Below are 12,500 nucleotides of genomic sequence, written 5' to 3' on the forward strand. Positions count from 1 at the left end.
GTGTGTCTCAGGTGTGTGTGTTACCTTGACAGACAGGCTGTGTGTGTCTCAGGTGTGTCTCAGGTGTGTGTGTTACCTTGACAGACAGGCTGTGTGTGTCTCAGGTGTGTCTCAGGTGTGTGTGTTACCTTGACAGACATGTTGTGGATGTCCAGGCAGAAGGAGATTCTCTGGTGAAAAGCCAGCTGAGGCTCTCTGGTCCCGTAGATGTCCATAGTCTCTTTCGATTGGACGAAGCCTTTCTCGTGGTTGATGCTCGCCTCGATCACTCCGTCACGGATCGCCTGAAGGACACACAAACACACACACACACACACTTCACATCAGGGGTTTCCCAGCCACCGGTCCATGGGCTGTATTTCTAACCTGAGTCCAGCTTGTTACGGTGTTTGTGTGAGAGTGAGTGCTCTGTTCCCGTGAGGATCTTTGAGAGTGAATTCCCAGGTGTCTCCTTCTGATTGGCTGGATTTGTGGGTCCTGCTGCTGATTGGTCGCCTCGGCCTCAGGAGTCCTGTGTGTGCGTTTGTTTGTAGTAATAAATGATTTCCCTTCACAGAGCCAGCTGAGTCGGAGATGTCCTTAAAAGGCCACCATACAGAGGAAAGGGTACCACCGGGACCAGAACCCGACGGGTCGGATTATTTTCAAATGTAACTTAAGAAAATTCCCTCTCTGACTCGGCCAATCATCTGCGTCGGTGTGCGTCATGTGTCGTCAGTAGAAACACAAAGCCTGCTGGGAAGCAGGAAGAGAGACGGTGTAGCCGACGCGTGGCATTAGCCTGGCGAGCTAACGGTCAGTGATGGATGAATTAAAGCAAAAGCGGAGCTTCTAAAAACCCCAGTGACTTGGGGAAGAGCATTGCATTGTGGGAACATTATGATGTTGTTGTGACAACAGATTAAAACCTCCCACCTTCCTCCTGATCACCAGCCTGGTGTCGGTACCAAGTTCTGTTCGGACTGTGGTCCAGTTCATCGGGACGATGCTGGGGACCGGTGATAACCGGTGAGAGCGACCCGTTAGACGCTGTGGGGTCACGTGACCTCTGGATCATCAGCTGGCAGACGTTCTGTACGCTCGGTGCTGCTGGGCAGCAGATAACTTTGTCTTGAACAAATAATAAAACCACAGCCCTGGTTCGGGTCCGACAGACGGGGGGTACAGCAGGTTCAGGTCTGGGGCAGAACTCGACCCACTAGTGGTAAAAGATTTAAGACTAGACTAGAAAGGTTTTCCTTGTTACCTTGGCGACGATGAACTCTGCGTCCTCCGGGCTGTCGAGCTGCAGCTTCTGAGCGATGTCGGCCAGAGAGATACGAGAGTACGACAGGCTGATCATACGCACACCTAAACACACACAGAAACACGCATCAGTGATTAAACACCTGAGTCGATCAGATGAACACACACACAGTGACGTGTGATGTCAGAGGTGATGTGGCCTGTGATTGGCTCACCGGTCTTGATGACATTGTGTCTCAGGCGGATGATGAGTGTGTATGTCCCGTCCGTCTGAAACTTCTCCCCAAACTGCTCCAACGCCTGGTTAAACTTGGCCAGGTTACCTGTTCTCACCGCTGAACACACACACACACACACACACACACACACACACACACACACGATCACACTGAGGTTTACAATTTAAGTTTCACAAAAATTATTTCTTTCATTTAATTTATAATATAAATATAATGAAAGATATAAATAGATATAATCAATAACAACCCAACAAACCCTGTAAGCCACAAATGTTTTGTTTGATAAATCACCTGAAATAACTGATTTTTGAAACTAATTAAAATATTAATGAAAACGCTACAAAGCGAAGTTTTCAGTGTGTGTGTAAATACTGACCCTGAGTCAGCAGGAAGTACGGCATCAGCGACCTCTTCAGCGACGGCTGTCTGAACTGCAGTCTGTCGGGGATCTCTCCCAGCAGCAGCTCCACCACGATCAGCAGCTTGTGGACCTGAAGTCAGAGTTTAATGTCCGTTAGCACTCGCGCGTTCGGACGCCACGTTCCTCAGAGAACTCGGGTTCCACTGCGGGAACCAGGAGCCTCGTGTCAGCACCGAGTAGGACCCAAACCAAACGCTTACGCGTGTTCAACAGACAGAGCGGCGCCAAAAAATACCAGGTTTATAAAACTGCACACACGCAATTTTCCCTTAAAAATCACAATCAACTTAAAAATGTGCCTCATAGTGTGTATCAGTGTGTATCAGTGTGTATCAGTGTGTATCAGTGTGTATTAGTGTGTAAAGGCGCGATCACGCAGCGACGCAGCGCTCAGTCCAACAGTTAGCCTATTTATCGCATAGTAATCAGCATTGAACTCACCTGAGAGATTCACCTGGCTGCTCAACCAACAGGAAGAAAGCGGTAAAGTAGTAAAGCCTCTTGCTTGATTTGATTGGCTGCCTGGGCCAAGTCTGACATTGAGTGGTGCCTGGCACTGAAAAGTTGAGAATATTTTAACGTCTACGCGTGTCTAAAAACCGCTAGAAAAACGCGACACGCCGCACAAGAGGAGCGCACGCCAGGCGCGCCGTACCGTAGGAAAACTGTTTTCCTGGCGACCCATTAACAGTGCGTAACCGTGCATAATGGTGCGTTACAGTAACAGTGCGTAACCGTGCGTTACAGTAACCGTGCGTTACAGTAACCGTGCGTTACAGCGCGTATCAGTGTGCGTTACAGTGCGTATCAGTGTGCGTTACAGCGCGTATCAGTGTGCGTTACAGTGCGTATCAGTGTGCGTTACAGTGCGTATCAGTGTGCGTATTACAGCGCGTATCAGTGTGCGTTACAGTGCGTATCAGTGTGCGTATTACAGTGCGTATCAGTGTGCGTTACAGTGCGTATCAGTGTGCGTATTACAGCGCGTATCAGTGTGCGTTACAGTGCGTATCAGTGTGCGTTACAGTGCGCGATCGGTGTGCGTATTACAGCGCGTATCAGTGTGCGTTACAGTGCGTATTAGTGTAATGCGTTACAGCGCCAGATCAGTGTGCGTTACAGTGCGTATCAGTGTGCGTTACAGCGCGTATCAGTGTGCGTTACAGTGCGTATCAGTGTGCGTTACAGTGCGTATTAGTGTGCGTTACAGCGCGTATCAGTGTGCGTTACAGTGCGTATCAGTGTGCGTTACAGTGCGTATTAGTGTGCGTTACAGTGTGCGTTACAGTGCGTATTAGTGTGCGTTACAGTGTGCGTTACAGTGCGTATTAGTGTGCGTTACAGTGTGCGTTACAGTGTGCGTTACAGTGCGTAACTGACCGTCTGTTTGAAGCCCACAGCAGTGTGTTGTGGAGCTTTCCTCAGAGCGTTGGTCAGAGTCCTGCGCGCCTCAGAGTACTCCAACTGGATCGCCTTAATACGACCTGCAGGAGGTCACATGACACACAGGTGAGCACACAGGTACACAACAGGTACTCTAAATGCTAAACATAAAAATAACATGAACGAAGTGAACAGATCAAATTGTTCCGTCCCAGTTATAATGCAGCACAGGTAAAGAACTCACCTGTGTAGTACAGGTATCGGGCCCACTCGTTGTTGTTGGCGAGCTCAGGGAACACTGACTTGGACACGAGTTTCTCGGCCTGGTCGTACAGGTTGAAGTGCAGGTAGTTCCTCAGCAGCAGGTTGAGGAGGACGGCCTGACCGTCAGCGTCGTGGCGCAGAGTCGCCGTACGCAGGCGAGTGTGGAGGAAACTGAAGGGTTAAACACAGAGAGGCGGTTTACGTTACAAACAGGAAGTTCAGTGTAGGAAACATTCAGAAATATGAACAATAAATGAAGAGAAAAGGACAAAACTGATGGAAGCAACAAGAAGAAACTTTTTTCATCATCAATAAGTTCCTCAGTGAATTACTCTGGCCCCATTAACAGCTGGCATCAACATGTGATCTGTCTCTGATCCGCAGTGTCTCCACGTGATCAGGTCTCAGGTAAATGAGTCGGCTGGTCAGACTGCTCCTCACCTGTCTGAGATCAGGAGGCAGCAGGAGGTGGGCCTGCAGGACTGTTACATGTGATGCTGCCACGGAAACATCACTTTACTTAGTTACACACGACTTTACAGACGATGACATACGGAAACTTTGCTATCGTCTTTATGTAATCAGTCCTGACTTCAAACACAGACGTGTGCGTGTCTGTGTGTGTCTTTGTGCGTGTGCGTGTGTGTGTGTGTGTGCGGGTGTGTGTGTACCTGCGCATGGTGTCGAACTTGTTGAGGAACTCGTACACTCGGGCGTGGTAATAGTAACACTTGGCGGCGACCAGATCCAGAGCTCTGCGGTTCTTAGAGCCGATCTTCTGCAGCAGGTCGTCTGAAACCTTCTGAGCCTGAAACACAACAACATGAGCAGTGTTATCACCATCTTCATCATCACCTTCATCAACAATAAACAGTTCACCTTCACTGAGCCTGAAGGAGCCTAAAACTCAACGTCTATTTGCAGAAACTGATGTTGGAGCTCCCGACTGAAATGTTTCATATGGAACAGCTGACTCCGTGTTTCTGGCTACATACAGCGTTAGCAGTTTGAATTAAACTGAAGCTCCGGGGAAAATATTACGCCAAACTCCCTTTAAGAAATATGACATATTAACAATTCCTTACGTGTCCGCAAAAACACGTAACTAGAAACACGAGATAAAAGGCGTCATATGTCGACCATCTTCTTCTTGTCAATTTGGCATCAATATAATCCAAAAAGAGAAACTGTATTTCCGTACTTTCATACTTTCCGCACTTTTGGATTTTGTGCCTCAGCTCGCTACCAGCCTCCGTTGTTTAGCTGCGCTATTTTAGTGGGAGAAGACCGTGGGAATGAGAGGTGAACGTTTCAGAAACTAAGATTTCTCACTAAAATACGTGCTGGTTGATGGATCAGATACACGCCGAATTACAAACCGACTCATAACACTGTTAATTCGCCGTCTACCATGCGTGAGAGATGGTACCAGAGTAACTACCCGGTTTGCTGCTTCCCGTTTGGTGCTGGAGAGACACGTTCATGAGTTCAAACTGAGCCTCGTTCACTAAGTTCACTTTCATCTTCACGACATTAAACACTTAACAAGTTCTAAATATCTACAGCAGCTAACTGCAGGTGGAACTGCTGTTAGCTAACTGAACCAACTGATGCTAAGCTAGCGTTAGCATGCTAATCTCTGAGCCGTTCAGAGTGAAGAGTAAAGAGGTGATCTGGAGCACGGTCGACATCTCTGACCTGAAACTTGATAAATGCTGTTTAATAATGGCGTCAGTGAGTAAATAACGTTAGCTTAGCATAGTCAGATAGTTCCTCTCATTATAAACTGTTTGAATGCTACTAACTCAAACAGATTTCTGCGTGTCTGCAGACAGAAACAAACTAATACATTTACAAATTTCTCTTTGAGCCTCTGAAGCTGTGACGTTTGGAAGTTATGCTAGCTCCAGATGCTGCAGTGACTTCCTGTTTACATAGCTGCCTGCTCCTGATTGGATGGCGCTACAGATGTTTCCTAGCAACAGATTTACTGAAGTTTTAATGGTGCAACCTGGTTTAGTGAATCACTGAAACTGGTTCGTCGTTCCTGAGAACTGAAGGATCCATGAAGACCTGCTGAGACTCAGAGTCCTCAGCTTTTTCCGTCCCGACCCCCAATTTAAAAACACACAGACTCCTCCTGGGTTTTAGAGAACTTTTGTGCCCTCAGACACAAACCCTGACGAAGACAGACAGACCTCGGTGTATCTCTTGTTGTTGGTCAGGTGAACCACCAGCAGCAGCTGCAGGTAAGCCTCCACCTCCGGCAGCAGCGGAGCTGACGCTGCTTTACCCGTCCTCGGACGGAACTGGACGTCTCCGTCCGCCATCTCCATGGGCTGACAGACAGACAGACAGACAGCAGGTATCAATACTGATCATCTGATCACGTTTCCTCATTTAAATCATCATTGGCTCATTTTTCAGTGTTCAGTGCTGTTCAGACATTAAATTCGGAAACTCTAAGTTTGAATTACTTTGATAAAAGAAACCTTTTTTGTAGAAAATCATTGATTACACTCAAAGCAAGTGACTGAAAAATATTTTAATATATATATTTTGTTTCGGAGCCAAAACTCAAATCTGAAAACCTCCAAACAAGTTCTGCATCCAGCTTTTGTTTAATCTGCAAACCAAACCTCTGTGTGTTTTTGGCCCGTTTGTCAGACTGAAATACAGCTGCATTTAATGATTATTCAGGTAAGAAAAAACTCTCCAAAAAACACTTTAATAGGGAAAAATGGAAGAAGACTCTTTCAGTTATTTTATTTAATTATTATTTTTTAATTATGAAGATAAATATTAATTATTAATTGTCTTCCAACTGACTAACTGATGAATCGACTGATTGTTTCAGAACTAGACTGAAAAGGGCAGCTTGGAAAATAATTCTTGTAATGAGCATATTCCATTATTAGTGATGTATAGACTAAATGAACAATAATCAGCAGGTTAATCAATACTAAAATCCATCACTGATCACGACAAGCATCCCCACCTCCTCCAGGAAGGCGAGCAGGAAGTCTCTGGTGGTGGTGTTGTTGGTGAAGAAGCCAAAGATGGCTTTATGCAGCACGTTGGTGTTGAGACGACGGCTGGTGGACGGCAATGCTCTGAGAGCCCGAAGGACGAAGCGAGGCTCCTTCCCCGACACCGCCTTCTCTATCTGCTTCACATGCTCCTTAATGTCTGGGACACACACACACACACACACACACACACACACACACACACACACACACGAGAAGACATAAAGAAAAGAAACAGCAGAATGACAGAACGTCATGACAGAAAGACTCATCCCCCCACAATGCACCACAGAGCGCCACAGGAAGTCATGCGTTTGTGTGCGCATGCGCCAGCCCGCATGCTGCCCGTTGCCGTAGCTCCGTCTCGTCGTCTTACTTTTTCCAACTTAACTTTCCTTTTTCTTCCAAACTTGAGTAACTAGGACTACAAGTACCTGGGAGTCCATGTAAGGCAGTGTATTGTGTTGTCCACAAGATGTCGCTATACCGCTGTTGTGTTAAGGCAGATTCAAGTGCCTTTAGCATGGTTTGAACCTCTTGATGTACCGTAGTGTTGATACTTTTCCTCAGTTCGTGTTATCAACGCTATAGGTAAGCCATGTTAACGATAGTGGAAGTTGCAATGAAAAATATCTTCGTTGTTATCACACTAAAGTTCATTTTATTCAGATATTTTGTGTTTTAAACTGTTAAAGACCTAAATGCAGAGTAATACGGAGAGTTAAAATGTTTTATTCTTTCGTTTAAATGTGATTAATGTGTGGTGGCTAATGCAAAGCTATCTATTATAATATAAGCAGTGAGTGCTTGCTATTGAGTTACATGTGCATTGAAATGTACTTTGATAGTTTAAAATTTAACCTGAGTTCGTGTTATCAACGCTATAGATGTCGAGCTGTGGAATAAACTGTCAAGCCACAATCCCGAACCCCTCTGTGTCCGCGTCCCCTTCCTCTACCACCGTCCACGATCATTCACAACACAGCGCAGAGTAACAGCGGCGGAGCTGGAGATCAGTACGCGCAGAGAGAGAGAGAGAGAGAGAGAGAGAGAGAGAGAGAGAGAGAGAGAGAGAGGGGGAGAGAGAGAGAGAGAGAGAGGGGAGAGAGAGAGAGAGAGAGAGAGAGAGAGAGAGAGAGAGAGAGGGGAGAGAGAGAGAGAGGGCTACATACACATGGACAATAAACTGGACTGGACCAAGAACACTGAGGCTGTTTACAGGAAGGGCCAGAGCCGCCTCTGTTTCCTGAGGAGGCTGAGGTCCTTCAACATCTGCCGGACGATGCTGAAGATGTTTTATGAGTCTGTGGTGGCCGGTGCTGTCCTGTATGCTGTTGCATGCTGGGGCAGCGGGCTGAGGGCAGCAGGCTGAGGGCAGCAGGCTGAGGGTAGCGGACGCCAACAGGCTCAACAAACTGACCCATAAGGCCGGTGGCATTGTGGGGGTGGAGCTGGACTCTCTGGCGGTGGTGTCAGAGAGGAGGATGCTGGGTAAACTACACGCCATCTTGGACAGCGTCTCCCACCCGCTCCATGACGTGCTGGTCAAACAAAGGAGCGCCTTCAGCTGAAGACTCATCCCCCCACAATGCACCACAGAGCGCCACAGGAAGTCATTCCTGCCTGTGGCCATCAGACTCTTTAGCTCCTCCCTCTAAGTGTCAGTCTGTATGACCCGAAGGCACTAAACTGGACACTGATCATTAACATCTCTGCCATATTCTCTGTTTTCTGTTTAATTTATTGATATTTATTCATACTTCTATTACTGCTGTGCAACATCCTCCGTCTCATTATAATCTTAATAAGCTGCACTTAACTTGACAGTTCTCATTATTGCACTATTACTTATATTATTACACTGTAATATTACACCGTACATACTTATCAACCTCTAATCCACTTTGGTACTTTACACTTATTTTATTTTTATACTTAAATCCACTTGTACTATATTTATCTGGCCTGTATTACAGTGTGTTATATTTCATTAGTTAGTGCTTCTGCCCCTGTGTACAAAGAGTTTTTAGTGTAAATACAGAGGGGATTCACGTAGACCTGGTCTGAGGTGGTCTAAGATGTTTACCACCTGTTAGCGGTGTGACAGCAGAGAATCAGCCGGACATTTTGTCCGGTAACTTTCCTCTGAACCGAATCAAACCCACCCCGAGCCTCGTTACAGCGCTTCTCTGTCGGTGTTTACATTCCCGGTTCGTTAACGGTTAGCTTCATCACAGCGTTTAGCTGTTTATGCTAACAGGCTAACAGGCTAACAGCCGCTGACTTAGCGTTATCTTCAGTGAACAGGACCGACAGTAAACCCGCTCCTGTACCGGGCTCTCCCGGTGGTTTTAACGGTAATATTTAATCCCAGCTTTACCCTCCAGAGTCAGGCTGTCCAGCTCTTTGGGCTGTTTAGCCGCGTTAGCCGCCTCCTCCTCCGGCATCTCCACGTCCTGCGGCTCGGGGCCCGGGTCCTTCGGCTTCTCGGCTTTGGAGTCCCGGTCCCGGCCTCCCGCTTTGTCCCGCCGCTTGGCCGCTGTCTCCTTCATGATGTCTGGAAGACAAACAGCTCAGAGTCAGGACAAATAACAAGCTGCGTCCGGTCGGACACCTTAATTAAGCTGGGTGTTGATCTGCAGAGTCACCTCCACTCACTTCGGTTTCTTCGCTCCTACAATGACTGGCAACTATTTTGAAGCGCAAAGCATTGTGGGATGCTTCAGACAGTATAAGATGATCGCAGATACAGCAGAGCAGCTAATCGATAAAAGATGGATCGATTCAGTCCTCCTGTAAACTGGAACAGTTAAACTCTTTACTAAAAAACCTTTTTACTGACATAAACAAACAAATAAATAAACGAGTAAATACATAAATGAATTGCTTTATTTGATTCTGTTATAAAGAAATTAAATTAAATCTTGTTTCATCCGAAGCAACACACACACACAGCTCTCTCTCTTTACAGCACACACACACTGCTGTGACGTCAAGACTGCCACAGGAGGGCGCCAACGTTTCACAGGAAGTCACCTGGCCTCTATTATCACAGGTATGAGAAACAACCATTAGTTCAGGTTAGTGTATCTAACTGCACAAGTAACCAAACACAAAAAACACACAAAGGATTTAAAAACGTTTATAAAGACATCTCACCAAGAAAATAAATAAAACTACACTTAAATTTGATCAATGGATAAATTAAACAAAACGTAATCATGACACACATTGGAACAACATACAGGAAAATAACCACAAATCAAATGCACCGACATTAAAATGAGAAGATGTGAAAAGCTTCATTACAACTTCAGTTTTCCTCACTGCATTGAAAACCGCAAAGAACGGTACACAGGTGAGACCAAACAGCCACTTCACAAAGACTTTATCAGCACAGATGACACGCTAACTCAGGATTGCAGAGCGCCGTGCATTTGCATCTAAAAGCTACAAACCACACATTTGAAGACAGCGAGGTGGAGAGTCTAAGTAGAGAGAAGAGTTGGTTTGAAAGAGGAGTCAAAGAAGCCATTTTTGTGAAAAAAGAAAACCCCTCTTTGAACAGAAATGGTGGTCTGAGATTCAATCTGCCCAAAGTTTACCACAGTGTATTAGCACCTTGGTCAAGCCAATCACATGCTAATCAGGTACTTAACAGTGATGAGGGAGGTGCAGCCAGAAAACAACAGGCCTGATTACTGATTACTGGGCCATCATGGAAACTATTAGGTCAGTTTCAGGTGAAACTAGCTAATCAACAGATACTCAGGTAGACTCCTCCCTGAGGGCGGGGCTTAAGCAACACAGAGTAGCTTAAATTTCCGAGTTCTCAGACCATTTTCTCAATTGAGAATGACTTCCGGATGGGAGCCGAAACGTCTTGATTCTGAAAACAGCGTCCAGATGACTACGACTGAAACCTTTTCTACGATAGAACACTCCTGGACGAATGAGGGACGACCCCGTCTCATCATGTCCGAAGATCGACTGTATTCCAGCACCAGAAAATTCTTTTGGTGGTTTGGAGTGTTATGATTAATAAATGGGAAGCTGACTAACCAGATATATTTATGTTCAAACCAGTTCTTCAAAAATGATTAATTGTTCTTGTATTTGTTCTGAGGAGGTTCCAAGCGTCGCTATGGGCCTTGAGGAGGTTCCAGGGACGTTCTAGGGGTCCTTGAGGAGACATGCATCCTCGCTTTCAGGTTACTAACGCCAGTTCTTCCAGGACTTATTCCTGTGTTTTTGTCCTTTAGAAGAACATGTGATTTGCTCCGTTGACCTCCAGGTGGCACTCCGTCCTCTACACCTGCCGGCCCTGCAGAGCCTTGAGGTACTCCATATGTCGGCGGGCGTCCTCCTGGTTCTGTCGGATGTAGTAGACCAGGTAGGAGATGACCGCGGAGAACCAGAGGAACATGGTGACCAGCATCACCACATCAGTGGCTCTCCTCACAGACAGACACAGATCCCAGTCCTCCACCAGCAGGACCAGAGGCCTCCCAGCAGCTCCTGCAACACACACACGTTTACAGTCTGAAACACTCACACTGGACTTGTCATGTTTTCAGTTCAACTTCAGACTCTTCAACACAATTCGCTGCACACACACGGCTCTGATTGGCTGATGAGTGTAAACGTACCGAGGTTTGGGAGGTCCGAGGTTTGACAGACGACTTCAGAAAGAGACGACGGGTCCAGATCCAACTGAGGCGTCGACAGCTGAACACAAACAGGAAGACAGAAACACAGAATCCGTAGAGAATCACACAAACTGTTACAAGATTTATTAAACACTCTCCCAAAGATAACTCCACCTGTTAACTTCACCTGTACAGATTAAACTCACCTGCATCCTACAGTCACAGTGCCAGGGGTTGTGTGTGAGGTTGGTGTGAGCTCGCAGCCCGCCGAGCGCCGCAGGGTCCAACGTTGACAGCCGATTGGACGACAGGTCCAGGAAACGAAGCGAGGACGCCAAACCACGGAAACAACCGGCTTCCAGTGAGGAGAGCTGAGAGGAAACAGGAAACAGTTCCAGTCTCCCGTTGGTCTCCATCCATTTCTGTTTCAGATAAAGTGATGTGAGGTGTCGAGTACCTGGTTGTGCGACAGGTCGAGCTCATCGAGCAGCAACAGATCAGAGAAAGAGTCGGCCGGCAGAGAGCTGAGCAGGTTTTTATCCAGAAACAGACGCATGGTGAGGTTAGAGAGGCCGACAGGTACCTGAGGAGACAAACACCTGAGCGGCTCAGTTCTATCTGTGTGCTCACTACAAACATAAATACAGGAGTAACCAGCTCTGAAAAGATCCTGCTGGGCTGCCAAGCATGACAGCCATGCTGACAATAAGGGAATATAAATTCATCACTCACTCCCTGAACCTCGAATTGAGCTAACATTTTTAGCTAGAGAGCGAATGTTATCTAACTGACACTTTAGCTTGCCAGCTCACAAGCAACTGAAGGTTATATTAAAGGAACGCTTCGACATTTTAGGAAATCCACGTGTTAGCAATCCACGTTTGAAAATTAATTTGCAGCAGGTTTTGTCTTTATTTTTCTTTTCTTATGGAGCTAGGCTAGCAGTTTCCCCCTACTTCCAGTCTTTGTGCTAAGCTAGGCTAAACATGTCCTGGACCTGTCCCTGAAAATATCAGACTGGTCCTTTAAACCAAAGACCAAACATTTACCCAAACACACACACACAGACCTGTGCCAGTCTCAGTCCACTGCAGCGGACCGTCAGTCGTCCGTCTGGCTTCTCCGAGCATTGACAGATGTTGTTGGCGGAGACTCTGTCGCCGCGGCGCCGGAGGGCCACGGTAAATGCTGATGATGTCATCACCAGTTTGGGCCATGGAAGGATCAGGAGAAGAAGAAGAAGGATCCTCCGCTGTGGTGAGTCCACCAC

At 46.7% G+C, this 12,500-nt stretch overlaps 2 protein-coding genes across 4 annotated transcripts in view; both read right to left on the reverse strand.

The window, feature by feature from the left end:
- Window positions 1–9,398, reverse strand: part of psmd3 (proteasome 26S subunit, non-ATPase 3) — a 12,854-nt gene extending 3,456 nt beyond the window's left edge. The window contains exons 1-11 of one of the 2 annotated variants that reach the window (XM_044181194.1): window positions 9,240–9,398; window positions 8,962–9,138; window positions 6,551–6,741; window positions 5,751–5,891; window positions 4,224–4,360; window positions 3,533–3,723; window positions 3,286–3,389; window positions 1,861–1,975; window positions 1,461–1,580; window positions 1,247–1,350; window positions 129–284 (exon numbers count right to left, since the gene is read on the reverse strand). In XM_044181194.1, coding sequence (XP_044037129.1) covers window positions 129–284; window positions 1,247–1,350; window positions 1,461–1,580; window positions 1,861–1,975; window positions 3,286–3,389; window positions 3,533–3,723; window positions 4,224–4,360; window positions 5,751–5,891; window positions 6,551–6,741; window positions 8,962–9,133 — 1,431 coding nt within the window. In that variant the 5' untranslated portion in view covers window positions 9,134–9,138; window positions 9,240–9,398. Of the gene's footprint in view, window positions 1–128; window positions 285–1,246; window positions 1,351–1,460; window positions 1,581–1,860; window positions 1,976–3,285; window positions 3,390–3,532; window positions 3,724–4,223; window positions 4,361–5,750; window positions 5,892–6,550; window positions 6,742–8,961; window positions 9,139–9,229 lie in introns of both variants that reach the window. The other variant, XM_044181195.1, reaches the window with a different exon arrangement.
- A 1,020-nt stretch (window positions 9,399–10,418) lies between these two features.
- Window positions 10,419–12,500, reverse strand: part of LOC122868834 (leucine-rich repeat-containing protein 3-like) — a 6,415-nt gene continuing 4,333 nt past the window's right edge. For both annotated transcript variants that reach the window (XM_044181199.1, XM_044181196.1), the window contains exons 3-7: window positions 12,300–12,500; window positions 11,688–11,813; window positions 11,437–11,601; window positions 11,231–11,309; window positions 10,419–11,099 (exon numbers count right to left, since the gene is read on the reverse strand). The exon at window positions 12,300–12,500 is cut by the window's right edge and continues 106 nt beyond it. In XM_044181199.1, the coding sequence (XP_044037134.1) occupies window positions 10,891–11,099; window positions 11,231–11,309; window positions 11,437–11,601; window positions 11,688–11,813; window positions 12,300–12,500 (780 nt within the window). In that variant the 3' untranslated portion in view covers window positions 10,419–10,890. The remainder of the gene's footprint in view (window positions 11,100–11,230; window positions 11,310–11,436; window positions 11,602–11,687; window positions 11,814–12,299) is intronic.

The sequence above is a fragment of the Siniperca chuatsi genome, linkage group LG21 (genome assembly GCF_020085105.1).
Source record: "Siniperca chuatsi isolate FFG_IHB_CAS linkage group LG21, ASM2008510v1, whole genome shotgun sequence".
Taxonomy (NCBI): Eukaryota; Metazoa; Chordata; class Actinopteri; order Centrarchiformes; family Sinipercidae; genus Siniperca; species Siniperca chuatsi.